Raw genomic sequence first — 18,723 nt, 5'->3', positions numbered from 1 at the left:
GAAATCAGTAAACTATTATTAATATTAGTTATGCTGGGGTAAAAACCAATATCTAATATGAAAATAAAAATGCTTTTTAGTTTTTATCTTTGTGGGAAAGAGAAGAATGAATATTGAAAGATCCAATAATTTAATTTAAACCAGGAGGTTTCGGTATTACATTCCAATTTCCAAACACACCAATATAAAAAGGATAAAGTAGTGGCAAAGGACATTTCTTCTCTCTCCAAAATTAGTCAAAATGACTTTTAAACTGGGGATTGCTCGAGTACATGCTATTCAGAAGTTGTGTACAGTTCTTCAATACAAAATCAGTCATTACTTAGATTATATCATCCATCCATACCTATATAACCATAGAACTCTGATCTTTGATGTGTGTGTGTGTGTGTGTGTGTGTGTGTGTGTGTGTGTGTGTGTGTGTGTGTGTGTGTGTGTGTGTGTGTGTGTGTGTGTGTGTGTGTGTGTGTGTGTGTGTGTGTGTGTGTATTTATTCGCATTGAGGGGACGGGACACCCAACGGGTCCCACTTGGTCTAGTATCCTTATAACTATAAAACTCTAATCTTGGATGGGTGTGTGTGTGTCTTTATTTGTTTGTGTGTTGTCACATCTTCTCGAAAAAATGACGCTCCAACGGTAACATTTTTACATATTGGGGTAGATTTACCCCAATATGTAGATTTTGTCCCTTATTTCTCGTCATTTATGAAAATTTTCACAAATCCCATAAAACTTAGCAAATAAACTGGTGCTTTCGCTGATGATGTCACAATGTATCTGCCTGCCTGCCGTCCGCTCGCGCTGCGATTGTCCTGCTCGTGCTGCGAGTGATGTCACCACCCCTCACCACCCACCTCTCCCTTCTCCTCCTCCCCCATTATTGGGGTTGTCTCTGCCCCCTCTCTCTCTACCCCTACCCCCCTCTGGGAGTTGGGGGCTAAGTGTGGGGGTGGGGGGGGGGGGGGGGGGTGTGTGTGTGTGTGTGTGTGTGTGTGTGTGTGTGTGTGTGTGTGTGTGTGTGTGTGTGTGTGTGTGTGTGTGTGTGTGTGTGTGTGTGTGTGTGTGTGTGTGTGTGTGTGTGTGTGTGTGTGTGTGTGTGTGTGTGTGTGTGTGTGTGTGTGTGTGTGTGTGTGGACATCGTGGCGAAAAAAAAAGACGTACTACTACCGGTAACATTTTCCGATAACGATTTACCCCCTGGAGTCCAAAATCGCCATACCTGAAAATTGCCTCCTTTATTTCTCGAGTTATTTATGAAAATGTTCACAAATCTGAAATAGCGTTAAAAATAAACTGGCTCTTTCGTTGATGATGTCACAATGGATCTGCTTTGTGAGGCCTGCACTGTGTTCCACTCTCTGCGAGTGATGTCCCCCCCATACTCGGAGCCTGGAGCCAGGAGCCGCCAGCGTGGAGCGAGGGAGTATTGCGTTCGGGATCCAGCCCTCCCCTCTGACGATCCCTCCCACCCCCCGCCAGGCTCTGGATTGAAGCCGCTGAACTCGCAGCCCTTTGGTTGACGCCCGCCCCCGCCCCGCTCCCTTCCTCCTCCCCCCCTCCTCCCCCCCCCTCCTCCTCCCCCCCGTCCCTCCTCCCCCTGTCCTCCTCTCCCCCTCCTCTCCTCTCGTCCCCCTCCTCTCCTCGTCCCTCCTCTCTTCTCGTCCTTCCCCCTTTTCCCCCACTTCTCCTCTCCCCTGCCTCTCCTCTCTCCCCCATCCCCCACCCTTCTTCCCCTATCCCTCCCCCTCTACCCCCTCCTCCTCTCTCCCCCTCTCTCTCTCCCCCCCTCTCTCCAATATCGTGTGTGGGGTGGTTAGTGTCGTGTGTGTGGGGTGTGTGTGTGTGTGTGTGTGTGTGTGTGTGTGTGTGTGTGTGTGTGTGTGTGTGTGTGTGTGTGTGTGTATATGTGACGCCACAGGCCACCCCCCCCACCGCATTGAGGGGATGGGACCCAACTGGTCCCCCTTGGTCTAGTAAGATTTTAAATGTTCAGAAGGGATTCAAGTAATGGCAGAAAATATTATTTTTCTACTGTCGAGATGCCAATATACGACAGACCAAGGCTCCACCTGTAAAGCAAACCATCAGAATCAGGCTAATTGCTACCAAGGGCTGACAATGCTAGAAGCAGCTTAAGAAATAAAATTAATGTAGCCCTCCCATTAATGTAATAATGGAGGATGTGTGTGTTTTCTTTACAAAGCAGCTGCCAAAGGATCACGCAAGCTGAAATCCTGTATTCAAATCACACCATTCAGAGGGTGGTGAATCCGTGGAATTCATTGCCACAGGTGGCTATGGAGGCCAAGTCATTTGGTATTTTTAAAGCGGAGATTGATAGGTTCTTGATTAGAAAGGGTGTCAAAGGTTACAGGGACAAGTTAGGAGAATGGGGTTATGAGGGAAAAATAAATCTGCCTTGATCGAATGGTGGAGTAGACTCAATGGGCCGAATGACCTAATACTGCTCCTATGTCTTATGGACATGTTGAAAAGACAGTTCCAGATGCAGCTTTCTCCACCTGTTCCAAGTCAAACACTCATACATTCGATTCATCGCAAGTGTTATTTTTAGTCCCCTTCTCCCTTAATCCATTGTTTTCTGTTACACTCGGTATGCTATATATGCTATATATATATATGTATGGTAAAAATGTTTAGTGTATTTTTAGTGTGTTTTGGGTGTTCTTTATTATTGTACCGCTGCTGGCAAATTCATTTCACTTGCACTTTATGTGCAATGTGACGAATAAAACTGATTGTATTGTATTGATTGTATTATCTGCACCCTCCTTCCACAAGGCCTGCAAATTTTACTTTTCATCTTCTCAAGTCTTTGTGGGTGAAAGGGTGAAAGAAACAGCTTTCGCAACTCAGAAAAACTGAGCCAATGTCACAGATGGAAAGTTTCAGCAGAAATGGCCAGTTCTGAATCAGTGAGACAATAACCTGAAGTTGCAGTATTCAATAATGAGTCTGGAAGGCCACATGATGCCCAGATGGAAGGAAGTGCTGCTCCTCAAGCATACACTGTTATAGCAGTGCAGGAAGCCATCGGCAGATAAGTCAGTGGAGAATTAAGATGGCAGGCAACTGGAAACACTGAATAACCTCTGAAAAGTTAGCTCACTTAACCAAAATGCATGGTCTCCGAGACTTAATAAATTTGAAATAATAAAGCAATGGCCTTCTGATTGTAGTGATATAAAATAAGAAAAGGTCACCTTCAAGAGCACTTTTACATTAGTGTTCCATCAGCACAATAAAGAAAAACAGATTATTTAAGGTAATTCCAGATTGTATAAGAGAATGTAAGAATTTATTTAAGAACACACCAATTAAATTAACAAAAGGAAGAGGCTATGATTTTGTCCAGTGAATAATGAAACAGAAAATAATTTTAAATGAGTATTTTTCATATTTTGGTTATAAAATTATTGCCCAAATCCAGAGCAGACTTGTGAAGAGAGCTGTGCTTTGGGTTTGAATCAGATACAATTGCAGAGAGGGACGAACTGCAGCACCATAAAAACACCAGATGTAACTACAGTGGATTGATGACCTCGAGGGGCTAAGTGGCCTTGTTGCATTCCTTAGATTCTTCTGGCATTACGGTCACAATATAACATTTCTATTTCCGAAAAGGGATATCCTTATCATCCATCTATGTGGTGCAGCCTGTCAATGCCAAATCATAGGGTGTTCTGTTCTTGCGACTTTGGTCACAGTTTCTTACAAACTTTAGAGAACCGTCAGATCCCAGTTTAAATTTACCTTGCATTCAAAAGGTCCCAGAAATGCAAGGATTGTTCACTGCTATCCAAATACTCACAATTTTATCAGATCCATAAATCTGTTCCAACTGCTTAGCAACCTCAAGTGTTCCATCAGGACTTCCATCATCAATTACTATAATTTCATAGTCAAATCCACTGCAAAAAAAGCACACACAAAAAAAATCACTGTTCTGTGCACTACCTTTATGGCAAATAAATTCAACCTACCATCCAGCCAGGGAAAGAAAATCTTTTCAATCAGTGCTTATCAAGTTACAATTCGAATTTTAAAAACATTATGAATAGGGAAACCATTGCAACCTTTTCAGCCAGACTGCAACAACTGCAGCAGAAAATCCCAATAAGTCACTTTTATAAAGATGTAAATAAAATGTAACTGGGCCAAGTAAAGCAGAAGTATTGTACCAAAGAAGACACAAGCAACCGCATTGCAGATGCTGGAATCTTGCTTTTCGGGTCGGGATGCTTCTTCAGACTGCTACTCCGAATAAGGGTCCCGTTATGTTACATGTTAATTGGCCACTGTAAATTGCCCTTAGTGTTTTGGGGGTGGATGAGAAAGTGGGATAACATAGGACTAGGAGGTACACAAAAATGCTGGAGAAACTCAGCGGGGGCAGCAGCATCTATGGAGCGAAGGAAATAGGCGACGTTTCGGGCCAAAACCTTTCTTCAGACTGATGGGGGGTGGGGTGGAGAAGGAAGGAAAAAGGGAGGAGGAGGAACCCGAGGGCGGGGGGATGGGAGGAGACAGCTCGAGGGTGAAGGAAGGGGAGGAGACAGCAAGGGCTAGCAAAACTGGGAGAATTCAACGTTCATGCCATCTGGACGCAAGCAACCCAGGCGGAATATGAGGTGCTGTTCCTCCAATTTCCGGTGTTGCTCACTCTGGCAATGGACCCAGGACAGAGAGGTCGGATTGGGAATGGGAGTGGGAGTTGAAGTGCTGAGCCACCGGGAGTTCAGGTAGGTTATTGCGGACTGAGCGGAGGTGTTCGGCGAAACGATCGCCCAACCTCCGCTTAGTCTCCCCGATGTAAATCAGCTGACATCTAGAGCAGTGGATGCAGTAGATGAGGTTGGAGGAGATACAGGTGAACCTTTGTCGCACCTGGAACGACTGCTTGGGTCCTTGAATGGAGTCGAGGGGGGAGGTGAAGGGACAGGTGTTGCATTTCTTGCGGTTGCAACGGAAAGTGCCCGGGGCGGGGGTGGTACGGGAGGGAAGGGAAGAATTGACAAGGGAGTTGCGGAGGGAGCGGTCTTTGCGGAAGGCAGACATAGGGGGAGATGGGAAGATGTGGCGAGTGGTGGGGTCACGTTGGAGGTGGCGGAAATGGCGGAGGATTATTTGTTGTATTTGCCGGCTGGTGGGGTGAAAGGTGAGGACTAGGGGGACTCTGCCCTTGTTGCGAGTGCGGGGATGGGGAGAGAGAGCAGTGTTGCGGGGTATGGATGAGACCCTGGTGCAAGCCTCATCTATGGTGGCGGAGGGGAATCCCCGTTCCCTGAAGAACGAGGACATTTCCGATGCCCTGGTGTGGAATATCTCATCCTGGGAGCAGATGCGGCGTAGGCGGAGGAAATGGGAGTAGGGGATGGAGTCTTTACAGGGGGCAGGGTGGGAAGACGTGTAATCCAGATAGCCATGTGAGTCAGTTGGTTTGCAGTGTATGTCGGTCAGAAGTCTGTCCCCTGCGATGGAGATGGTGAGGTCAAGGAATGTTAGGGAAGTGTCGGAAATGGTCCAGGTGTATTGGAGTGCCGGATGGAAGTTGGTGGTGAAGTGGATGAAGTCAGTCAGTTGTGTGTGGGTGCAGGAGGTGGCTCCAAAGCAGTCGTCAATGTAACGGAGGTAGAGGTCGGGGATGGGGCCCTGGTACGTATTGAACAAGGATTGTTCAACGTACCCGACAAAGAGGCAGGCGTAGCTGGGGCCCATGCGTGTGCCCATAGCTACGCCTTGTGGAGGAAATGGGAGGAGTCAAACGTAAAGTTGTTGAGGGTGAGGACCAACTCCGCTAGGCGGAGGAGGGTGTCAGTGGCTGGGTATAGGTTGCTCCTCACATAGGACTAGTGTGAATAGATAATTGACAGTTAGCTTGGACTCATTGGGCAGAAGGGCATGTTACCATGCTGTTTCTTTCAGTCAATCTAAAAATATTTCTTAGCTCTGAACACCTTCAAAGATGTAGCGCTGTGATAGAGAATTTCACTTTCATGACTTTCCAAAGAAATTCATCCATGTCTCTGTATTGAAAGAGTAACCACTTATTCTTAAACTAGACTTCCTACAACATGCCATTTGCAAACTGCAAATGCAAAAAATAAATTTTACAAGAATAATTCACTTCTGAAGCGTCCCTTATTCCCATGCTTGTCATAAATGATACAAATTTCCAAATATGTGTGAACTGCACATAAATAATCCAATTGCATCATGCAACCAATTTTAGATTGAGTTCTGCATTACACAATGAACTTCTAGCCCATCATCTTTACTAACGTAGCTTCACTTCCTTTCAATCTCCTTAACTTTGAAATTCTGCTGACTATTTAGTTAGAACTGGTGCGCTGATCTCTACATAGCTGAGGTCACGCGCCAACCATGACCCCACAGACGAGCACCAGGCCACCATCCAAAATCCAATCTTTACTCCATGGCCCGAGTGAGGACCACTGTAAATTGGAGGAGCAGCACCTCATATTTCGCTTGGGCAGTTTACACCCCAGCGGTATGAACATTGACTTCTTTAATTTCAGGTAGTCCCTGCTTTCTCTTCCCCTTCTCAGCTCTCCCTCAGCCCTCTGGCTGCGCCTCTTCCTTTCTTCTTCCCATCCCCCCACCCTCACATCAGTCTGAAGAAGGGTCCGACCCGAAACGTTGCCCATTTCCTTCGCTCCATAGATGCTGCCTCTCCTGAGTTTCTCCAGCATTTTTGACTACCTTCGATTTTCCGGCATCTGCTGTTCCTTCTAAAACATTTTAGTTAGAACCATCGTTAAAATCCAAACACTATTCAGTGATACTGAAACCAAATTCCCATGTTGAGCATCTGTTTTCAATATTCTAGCATGTTAAATCCTGTATTATTTACAAATGTTTTAATTATAACATAAAATACAGTAGTTCAAAGTAATGTACAATATTCCCTTGCATTCTACCGGTAGTGCAATTCTAGAAAATTGCTTTGGGTTTCCGATGTGCTTGACGTACCTGAACAAGGAGACTGATGCACAGCAAGATCAAGTGGCATGCAATCCATGTTTTGGTGCCACATGTCAAAAATGATTGTTTGCATATGACGCCTGCAAACTGTGCAAACCATTCATTTTGAAGTAAGCCTTCTCCAGAGATTAGAGAAAGCCTTATCAGGAACGTTAGTTTGAGAGGGCTTGACCTTGCCTGTTGCAGGGGTATCTAAGGCACTGAATGTCTTCCAGGTGGATTCTCCTTGGAGTAGATTTCTTGTGGTTGCTCTCAGTCTCCAGATTTCCTTGTTAGCTACATTCTCAGACTACCCAATGCCATGTCAAAATAAAACTCACTGCCCTCCAATTGCATATGCCACTGGTCCGCACGGACATTTCTCAGACTGACTCACACAGACTGCCAACTCCCAAACATTACCAACTACACCCTATCTCCCATCAACACCTTCCTAAGCCAAACTTATTACCGCTCAATTATCAATTGCTTCCTGCACCAACATGTCCCAAACTCCCAATCATGCCTCTGGCCGCACTGTAGACTGATTGTTACCTCTAGAAACAAAGAACAGCAGTTTTACAATAAAAAGACACAAAGTGCTGGAGTAACTCAGTGGGTCGTATCGGGCTGGGACCCTTCTTCTGAAGAAGAATCCCAACCCGAAACATCACATATCCAGGTACTCCAGGATGCTGCCTGACTCGCTGAGTTACTCCAGCACTATGTGTCTGATTTTTACCTGTTTGTTTTTACCTCTCTCTCTCTGCTCCAATGAATTAAATCCCAGACTTCTTCCAAGTAGAAAGTATAAGCAAGTATATTCAATGAATCCCATCTCAATACCTGGAACTTGATTTTGAATTCAGATTTTTATTTCTGCCACATTATTATTTAACATAACGAATCATCAAGAAACGAATAAATAATGAACACACACTGAAATTCAAACATCATTCAATTTAAAAATAAAAGTTTCTGCTATGGCATTTCTCCTAATTTTAGGTCCTTCGTTTTCTGGCTCAGTTTGCAAGCTTTCTTGCCAAGACATCGCCATTCCTGCCTTGCGTTAACTGTCTTCAATTTTTCCAATTTCTCCTTGGACAAAGTTGTCTAGAACTTAGATTACAGCTTTATTTGTTGATCATAGTCTTTAGTACTGAAATGCAATTGCCCCCCTTACAAATGTAGTGAAATAGCATCCATGATCACACACTGAAAAGGGACCCTCGAACTTCCTGAGTGGACCTCGCCTAATTGGCACATCTGCAGACATTTGACACTCTAGTCTAATCCCTCAGAGACATATTCGCCAGAAGAGCCACACATCAGGAACACACAATGATGGGCAAAACGGTACGGAGGAACAGAGTTCGTTTGTTCAACCGGATGTATACCCAGGTGGTGGTGTAAGAATGGAGGCCAAGAGCAAGTTCCTATATGCAAAGGGGGTGTGCGGCAGTGAGGTGTTCAATTACAAGGATGCAGCAAGACAAATATAAGGAGAGGTTGGACAAACTGGGACTGTTTTCTCAAAAAACGTCGGATAAAAGTATATTAACTTATGAAATTTATTTCTTATTTCTCCAGGTCTTGGGGATTTTGGAAATATGATATTTGATCCCCTCAGTCAAATCATCAATACAAGTAGTGAATAATTGGAGCCGAAGCACTAAGCCCCACAGTACGCCACTAGTCACAGCCTGCCAACCCGAGAAAGAGATGTTGATTCCCAATCTTTGCTTTCTTCTAACAAACTCTCAATCTATTATCCTCAACTCTCCAATCTCCTACTATTCCACTTACACACTTACACTCACCTCCTCTCCCTATACCAAACTCCAACTTTCAACTCTATGTTGATATTCTAGCCCCTCTTTAATTCCTACACAACATAACCTTCCTCAATGATGAAAATGAAATGAAATATTTACTCATCTCCTTCATTCCTGTAAAGACAATGAGGAAGACACCATCGACAAGGGAGGGAGCCCTCCAAAGATCAATGTCGGTGTGAGGTTGTGATCCACACCGAGAATGATGAACTGAGGGGCCATCAAGCCCCAAACACCATCTACATCTGTTGCCATTCATAATCTGCCAGGTACGTTCACTAACAAATAGTTATAGTGAATATTACAACCAATTTGATTTGATCAATAATACTCATTACAGCTGCACTACGAGATTACTACAAAGATGTTTCTGTCACATCTTACATGTGCAACAAGCCTCTTATTTATAATTGCAGGGTATCAGCAGAGGTTGCCTCTTTCACTCCACGAGAAGGGAAAGGGGAGAGCAGTAAGACATAGTGGGGGGAGGGGGGGAGGAGGAATAGAAGGGGACACAAGGATGGATACAGATAGAGACATTGGAGAGGGGCTGTGTGTACATTTTGGAAATAAATGTGCCTTTGCCTCCTGCCTCACATCCCTGAATCACTCTACCTGGCCAACTATTACCATAGCAATGCCTATAGTGATAGATTGGTGCCTGTGGTGTTACTACTGAGGCTCCCCAAATTTTATTTTGCTGGAAAAGCACTTGTTCCAACTGTAGTACATTATGAAGATTCTGGAGGCCGTTTGCACAGTCTGCAAACAGCTTTTGAGAGTGCTGAAGGCATGGATCAATGTCTCGGTTTCAGAGGAGTATCCTTTTTAAAACAACAAAGTAACATAATATCCTGGTTCAGCTGTGAATATTCATTGAAGGTCCCTCATGCCAGTAATAGTGGAAATAAACATTGCACATTGAAAATGTCACTGAGTGTGTGTGTGATGATGGGAAAATATTAAGTACACTTGAATAATAGTTGTAAATGCTCAGTCCAGTTTCAAGGGCGGGAAGGAATTTAACAGGAAATAATCACAGTTCTACCTCACTGAAACACAAACTAAATGGCCACTGCGTGTGATTTGCACAAACAGTTACACCGAGCTCCAGTTACTCGGCTGGTGGTTCAGTTTTGGTTAATGACTCTAACAATGAAAAGTGGCAATCAAAGTTCCCTTGTGCAAAATTATACACTTCAAAGATGTTGTACCGAAAGGTACAGGTCTCCCTCAGCCAGTGAACATTCATAGCTACAAAGGGTTTAAATTAAAATGCTATTTAGCAGTCTGTGATATTTAGAATGAGGGGGAAATAACTCTATTGAGCATCTGCACACATCCATCTGGCAATAATAACCATTGAGCGAATGGACTTGTATGCATTGGCTTTCAAGTTTTAGCTTGTCAAAACAACCACTGTTGACGTTGATTTACTGCAACCTTACTGGGAGGTGATTGACTAGCTTCTGACTACATTTCTTACCATCCACAGCAAGTGGTAACCCTGGTGAAAGATAAGGGTTCACTGTATATCCTGCCTTTGGAATTTTTCATATCGATGAATTTTTTTGAACTTAATCAATTCTTTAACTGGCAATAGCCTGTATATTAAATAAAGTATAATGCGTATCAGTAACTTTTATTAGACCAGAACATAGTATTTTATTTTAAGAAAAGGGTAGCATTACAATAATATTCCTGGTGGAAACAGACTAATTGCAGTCAAATTTATAGTTTGATGCTCTATGTGGCTGACATTGGTTTTTCCCTGCAGTCTTTTGTGTGCCCGCAATTATACATTCCCATTCCTGTGTAGCTCACTTTTGATGAAAAGAGTATAAAGTTTGGCAGAAGAACATACAGCCAATAAAGGAAATGCATCAGCCAATTTTCATAAAGAATATTGTTTTAAGCTTTGTGCCATACTTCAAATTCCAGCAAACACAGGCAGCAAAACTGCAGTATATAGATCTTGTCTGAAAACAATGTTTATGTTAATGCTGATATATTTGCTTTAACATAGACAAAGTTGCTCTTCAAATTCCTCGGGTAATTCCCTTTTATTGGGGTGTACCCGTTTCTAAGGTAAGGTTTTAGGACGTATTAGCAACATAACAAATAGTGCTCCTACAATTGACTGATCTACTAGATTCTTGCTAAAACATGCTTGTTGGGAAGCAGCCAAATGACTTGTTAAAACAAAGTACATCTTGCAGACAGGGTAGTTGAAAATAAACCAATAATTTATCAAAGACAAATTCAGTGAATTTGAAAAGTAAAATGAAATATTTATTTAATACATTATTATAATATTATATTTAACAGTCTTTTGCCAGAAATGCCAGATTAAGAAAGTAAATGTATTTTCTTTAAATGCTGGAAACACTTAGCAGGTCAGGCCACATCTGTGGGAAGCAAAATAGTCAACTTTTCAGTTATGAGATCTTCGTCAAAACTCTGATTTATGCTGACAAAGGGTCTTTGACCTGAAACGTTGACCGTTTCTCTTCTTATTGATAAAGTCTGATAGTGTTTCTAGCATTTTCTAATTTTGTTTTATATTTGGGTTCCTTCTACTTTTAATAAAGTGGATATCAAAAAGTAAGTCAGAACTATTAACCTGGTGTAAACTTGGCCATATTTAGTTCAGCAAAATGGCATCCTACATTGCAGAGACCGCTGGAATTGTATTTTGGTTCACACTATGAAATGAAAGTCTTAAATGAAAATTCCCTTGGGGAAAAAAAGAGTTCAATGGATTTGCTGACACTCAAAGCAGGCTATTGGCATTAAGATCCTAAATGTACAAAGAGTCAGGAATTAGGTAATTAACAACTCTGAATTTTTTCCTTTTAAAACAAAATTACAACCAAAAACTGAGCCAATTACTTAAAATGTGACTATGCCTTCAATTTTACATTCCATTATTCAGTATTATTGATCATTCGACTAATAACTACACTAAATAAAATGAGCTCACAATAAAATTTGAGATCAAATTTGCATACTGCAGATTAAATTAATGTGCGTTTGACTTTTTAACCATTATATGCTTTTACGGTATTTGAATTCTGAATATTACTGAAGAAGTGTCACCTCTTTATTCACGTTGAGACTGAACCTGGGTCACTGCAACATGAAAAGTTTTGAAAACCACATGAAACCACCACAATGGATGTAGGGGATTGGTACACCATGCAAATACCATATTGAACAAAAAGTGTATTTTCTGATTTAAATCACTGTACTATATGTTGTAGGTAGACAAAAAATCTGGAGAAACTCAGCAGGTGAGGCAGCATCTATGGAGCGAAGGAATAGGCGATGTTTTGGATCGAGACCCTTCTTCAGACCCTTCTTCAGTACTATATGTTGTGATGTGTTATACGAGAATTCTGCCCGAACAGTCTGTGACCCATAGCTCTGTGGCCATAGCGCTATGTTTAAAGCCCATAGAGCTATGTTTAAACGCCATAGCGCTAAATTTAGAACCCATAGCGCTGCAACCTACAGCGCTTTGTTTAAATCCCCATGCGCTAAGCCAACAGCGCTGTTTAAACCTTTGCGCGCCAAACCGGCAGCGCTGTGTCCACTACCTTTACACGCCAAGTCTGCAGCGCGGTGTGTATTGGTTTACGCGTCAAGTCTGTAGCGCTGTGCATTGCTTTACACGCCAGTATAAGGCTGAGAGCGCTTTGTTCCCAAATGCAGTCCCCTACCATTGGTTATAGTTTGAATTTGGGAGCAGCACTATTGGCCAGGACTTACCGGCGGTTATTTCAACGGCTGATTTCTTACCTGTATCAAGGCAGGCGCCAGTAAGCCACAAGTGAGTTTATGTACGAGAGGGGTTCACCGATGGGCTGAGTTGCGATCAGCACGCGGATGGAGAGAGAGAGAGAGAGAGAAAGTGAGAGAGAAAGTGAGAGAGGAAGAGAGAGAGAGAGAGAGAGAGAGAGAGAGAGAGGAGAGAGAGAGAGAGAGAGAGAGAGAGAGAGAGAGAGAGAGAGAGAGAGAGAGAGAGAGAGAGAGAGAGAGAGAGAGAGAGAGAGAGAGAGAGAGGAGAGAGAGAGAGAGAGAGAGAGAGAGAGAGAGAGAGAGAGAGAGAGAGAGAGAGAGAGAGAGAGAGAGAGAGAGAGAGAGAGAGAGAGAGAGAGAGAGAGAGAGAGAGAGAGAGAGAGAGAGAGAGAGAGAGAGAGAGAGAGAGACCATTTTTTGTTCTCTCTCTGCCCGCACATACCATTTTTGTTCTCTCTCTGCCAATAAAATTGATTTGTATCTCAACAGACGAGGGAGCCTTTTTCTGTTCTACTAGTCAGATCCCTGAACCTGTTCCTTTGTAACAGAGATTGCAATCAAAATTTGGAGCTATTGCCAATTTACGTTGCCTGGAGCTTTATTTCCTGAACTTCAAGCAAGTGTCGTGCTGCCAGTATCCGCCACTGCTATTTTCATACATCTAACGGCCCCGGCCCCTCCTTTGTCCTTGGCAATCTCCCAATGGATATTAGTAACTCAAATAATATCTTTAAATCTAATTTCTAGTGAGGTTACTAGCATTTTAACTTTTACATTTATACAAGGAAATTAGGTTGGGACGGAGGGGTGCCGTCAAGAAATTAATGGAAGAAAATCTGGGTTGAAGGTTGGTGGATGTTCAAGCAGGAAACCGAAATAAACTGATTTTCTGCACCTGACCGGGGACGTTTACCCTTCCTGTAACTGAACTTTATAGGTTCAAGTAGCTCCCTTCCTGTACCTGAGCCTTCTAGGTACAAGAAGCTGTAAATCCAACCATATCTGAAGAAGGGTCCGGATCTGAAACATCGCCTAGTCTTCCAGAGATGCTGCCTGACCTGAATTACTCTGGCATTTTGTGTCTTTTTTAGTAAACCAGCATTACTTTTTGATATCCACTTTATTAAAAGCTGAAAAGGGACCCAAGGAATAAACAAAAATAGAAAATGCTAGTAATGCTGTCAGGCCTTAACAGTAAGACGTAGTCCCTCATGTCTCCATGAACTTGCTGTTGGAAAACATTTGATATAAAATTCTCCCTAAAAATTATGCTAGGCTCCACAAACATTATTGAATCATGCACAAATGGAATGCTGGAGGAGATAGTTATGTCCATAATGCCTATTTCCAGCCCTAGAGATTATTCCTCTTAAAGTAACTTTCTATTCCCTTTTAGAAGGCTGTTGATTCTACTTCCAACATCCTTTCAAACAGCAGTTTTAAGATTAGAACTCCACTGTGTAAGGCCAGTTTCCTTTGCTAATAATTACATTTGTCCTCTCTGGCTATTATTCTTCCTACCAGTGGAAAGGTTCTTCTCTACTACAAACATTAATAAATTGAACACCTGTTAAATCTTCTCTTGGAAATGTCTGACCCATCCAATTCCAAATTCTTTAGAATCTTCTCAAGTACTCCATCCTTATTGTCGTCCTGGTTAATCTCCTCCACATCCTCTCCAAAGTAACCAAATCAAAACTTAGAATTTCATAATTTCTGCAAGAGGCCTCTTAGCAACTTTCATGACATATGGAAAATATAGTAAACATTCTGCCTATCTCTCAGTATCCAGCCCCAAAAAATCTTGAGCTGTACTGATCTTTTTTACAAAACAATTTAACATTGTCAATCGAATCTAGAGTCATTCAGTGGTAATCTGGATGAATTGGACCAAAGAGCGTGATTTCCAGTTGTGCAAATATGACTATAGTAGAATAAAATAGACAAATAAATGTTGAAATTCAGCATTGCACTTAAAGCAAGAAAACATTGATTAAGGACTGTTGGGAAAGGAGATAATATTAAGACGATTGATCCAGTACCATATATCAAAATAATAAATAACTTTCAGATCCTATTAGAAAAATAGTTTGATAAACTAGGATTGGAAATTGAACTGCTATCAGCTTAATTAAGACCCTAAAATTTAATAATTTGTTCTTCTTTCGCTTTAGCCATTGTACTTGTTCATTGAAATTATTGTTTAATTCAAATTCAAACCAATTCAAAAATGCACCTAAATTTGAACATAACTCCATGAATAATGTCCAGGCCCTTAAATTGGCAGACTGAAGGCAATTTAGAAAATGTATCTTAAAATAAATCTGACATACTATTGAGGAAAAATAGTCAAATTACATTGAGGAGCAATTTGGATAAATGAAAAAATCCATGACACAAAAATGTAATTCTCCATACTTCCCACTCTCTTTATACTTGGAAAATGAAAATTGAATTACTGCTCAGTTCCAACAGCATTTTTCAATCAGGAAAAATGCGCATTTCAATTTGTGAGCCTGCTATGGTATTGTGGATTGGATGCTTCAAAAACTATTGTGCTATCAAGTTCCTATTTGAAAATGGCTATACCAATAAAAAACTGTACGAATCTGCAGAATCGCTTACGAATCTACTCTCCCGACAAGTTTCATTAATGAAAATTGCACAGGAGAGGGGAAAAAAAGTAGCTGTAATATTTTGAATACGAATAAACAGAACAGTGGTTGGTTCAACCAAGTCCAACCAACCCCCTTCCCACGATAAACTCACAAATGATAAGAAAATTGGTGCTTCCTTAATAAGACTGTGTAGCAACATAAGGCTGAAATGTCACTATGTCCAAGTTGGTATTCTGGGCTAGTCCTAAATCTCTTTAAACCAATCTTATTCGTATATCTGACCAAATGTCTTTTGAAAGTCGTAATTGTATCTACTTATACACTTAGCAACTGGAAAGCTGGGGTTTCATGCGCAAATGGGTCAGTCATCATAATTTCCAAGCTAACATGATATCAACATCCAATGGAAACTATTGTGAATATTCACAATTCTCTATGCTGGCTTGCTGGTTTCTTTGGATCTTTTGCAGCCATACTTGAGCCATTTAGCTAGAAAGAAAGTGAAAGCAGAAGCAAATCACACTGCTTTTAGAAGTGCAGATTTATTCCTGCAGCAGTTGTAGCAGCTGCATGCAGTAGCTGAAGATCTCTAACAAAGGCTTCATCACTGACTTATGGATACTGCATGGAAGGATATCAATGGAAGTAGGACTGAGAATTCAGGATGATGAAGGAAACAAAATCCAGCTTTCACCTATATCACGCTTTTCAATTAATGAAGGAATATCTGACCAAATGTCTTTTGAAAGTCGTAATTGTATCCACCTATACGTGTGGCAGCTTGTTCTAGATATGGACTACCCTCTACGTGCAAAAATTGCCCCCGAGGTCCCCCTTAAACCTCTCCCCTCGCACCTTAAGTCTATACCCTCTAGTCTTAGAATCTTCTACTGTGGGGAAAAAAAAACAAGTGTTCATTTTATCCATGCTGTTCATTATTTTGTATACTCAATAGGATCACCCATCAGCCTCCTACGCTACAAAGAATAATGTTCCAGCTCTCCAGCATCTTCCTGTAACTCAAGCCCGCAAGCCCCGATAACATCCCAGTAAATATCATTTGCATCCTTTCCAACTTAATTAAGGGCCTGTCCCACTTTCACGTCCTAATTCACGACCTCTGCCGAGTTTGCCCTTGACTCATACTCTCGTAGCATGGTCGTCACGAGGTCTTAGTTAGATCGTAGGTAGGTCGTAGCAGGCCGTGATGCTAGTCGTAGGTACTCGTGGCATCAAGTAGGTCGGGGCGTTTTTCTAGCATGATGAAAAATGTCCACGAGTAAAAAAGGTCGTGAATTAGGTTGTGAAAGTGGGACAGGCCCTTTACATTATTCCAATAGCTGGTGAACAGATCTGGCTACAGTGCTCCATGTATGGTCTCACCTACAACTTGTACAATTATATCATGAGAACTTTAGTACTCCATTTTTTTTGCTTCCTAAATAGCAACCTTACAAAATCCAATAAAATCAACAGGATCTTGGGACCTAGTTCAGGATTGAAGAGATAATATATTAGTGTAAATGTTGACCCTGCCATTGGACACCATTTTCGTCGGATTTTTAATTCTTACTTCGTTGGTAAGTCTGGGCTGTGTTCGACAATTCATGTATTTCCAAAAGCAGAAATCTCAACATTTTACCGTGCCGAATTCCAGTGTAGTTTGGCAATACTGGCTTTATCACTAATATCTGAGTTATTAAACAGGTCCACCACCGATTGTCCGGACAAAATTACAAGAGCGCACTTGAAATCCCCCCAAAAAATGTGGCCTCTTGGCTGGGTGAGGCGGACAATCTCGAACTTATCGGGACTACTGCAGCAAGTTGTGGCTGTGGCCGTCCATGGCTGGGGTTCTGGAACTCCAGAGCCACTAGATCATTCCCATAGCCAGCTTCTACCACCAATCGGTGAGTCTAATTTGCCCTCTGCAGCTTGGGTTCTGGAACTCCGGCCCAACTGGAGCAGCCATATCCGTTCCCATGATAAAAAATAGGAAAATTGGTGTAAGAATCAATCTGGACTTGTTTAAAACAGCACAACATAATGACAGTGCCTTGAGTGACTATTCTTTCATCTCAAAGATGTAAATTTAATGTTTTTAATAGCGTTTTATCCTTCTTGTATAATGTATCGGGCTCTCTTTTTTGGAACACCCACTTCCCAACTTATCCACTTAAGGTGACCTATGTAGGCCAAGCTTGTTTTATGGTGCTGATCATTGTACTTGCCTTCTGTACCACCGACTCAACCTGTAAATTAATTTTTTGGAATGCACCCATGTACACCCATGTCCCCTTTGATATCCAATTTCTGAACGTCTCCCAATTTAGAAAATAGTCTACGCTGTCGTTGACTTCCTTTGTTGGCCACAGTTACCTCACTCTCCCCTTAGTATATTTCTTTTTCTTTGGGATGAAAAGATCCTGCATCTTTCAAATTACTCCCAAAAAATCCTGCTATTGCTGTTCCACCGTCATTCTTGATTCCTAGGGGCTTTTTCAATTAACATGTAGTTCCTCCCTCATGCCTCCACAGTCACCTTTATTCAGCAGTAATACCTATACATCTGATTTCAGCTTATCCTTGTTAATGAATTTATCATATTATGATCATAGCCTCTTGGGGGTTCTTTCACCTTAAGCTCCCCAATAAAATCTGGTTCATTACACAACACCAAATCCAGAATTGCCTTTTCCCGAATGGGTTCAAACACGAGCTGCTCTAAAACGCTATCTCATGGGCATTCTATAAATCTGGTCTCTTGCGATCCAGTACCAACCTGATTTTCAGTCTTCTTGCATATTGAAATCCCCCATGATCATTGTTTTTCTTACATTCCTTTTCTATCTCCTGATGTAATTTGCACCCTACATCCTGGCTGTTATTCAGACGCCTGTATATAACTCCCATCAGGGTCTTGTTATCCGTACAGTTTCTCAACTCTACAAACAAAGATTGTAAATCTTCTGATCCTATGTCGTTTCTTGCTAAGGATTGGATTTTGTTCCTTACTCCAGAGCCACTCCTGTCCCCTTGTCTGTCTTTTCGAAAAGATGTGTATCCATGGTGGTTAGCTTTCAGCCAACACCTGAAACTTCTTGGTCACCATTCATGGATATATCCGATTCAAATTGATGTCCAAACCCATCATGGCATGTACTACCAAGCAACGAAACAGCCTGAATAGAATCTATGAATAAACTAAGCATATCTTGCTTGAGGTCCTTGTGTCTTATGTTTGTTAATATGATGCAAATTGAATAGACAATAGATAATAGACAATAGACATTAGGTGCAGGAGTAGGCCTTTTGGCCCTTCGAGCCAGCACTGCCATGCACTGTGATCATGGCTGATCATCCACAATCAGTACCCTGTTCCTGCCTTCTCCCCATATCCCTTGACTCTACTTTCTTTAAGAGCTCTTTCTCTCTTGAAAGCATCCAGAGAATTGGACTCCA

At 42.0% G+C, this 18,723-nt stretch overlaps 1 protein-coding gene across 1 annotated transcript in view; it reads right to left on the bottom strand.

The window, feature by feature from the left end:
* dpm1 (dolichyl-phosphate mannosyltransferase subunit 1, catalytic) overlaps window positions 1-18,723 on the bottom strand; it is a 47,565-nt gene that overhangs the window by 16,903 nt on the left and 11,939 nt on the right. Inside the window, exon 2 of the mRNA XM_055652470.1 lies at window positions 3,835-3,934. Within this exon, the coding sequence (XP_055508445.1) occupies window positions 3,835-3,934 (100 nt within the window). The remainder of the gene's footprint in view (window positions 1-3,834; window positions 3,935-18,723) is intronic.

This window comes from Leucoraja erinacea, chromosome 21 (assembly GCF_028641065.1).
Source record: "Leucoraja erinacea ecotype New England chromosome 21, Leri_hhj_1, whole genome shotgun sequence".
Taxonomy (NCBI): Eukaryota; Metazoa; Chordata; class Chondrichthyes; order Rajiformes; family Rajidae; genus Leucoraja; species Leucoraja erinaceus.
Note: the sequence above shows the minus strand (reverse complement) of the source record. Positions and strands in the feature narration are given on the sequence as shown.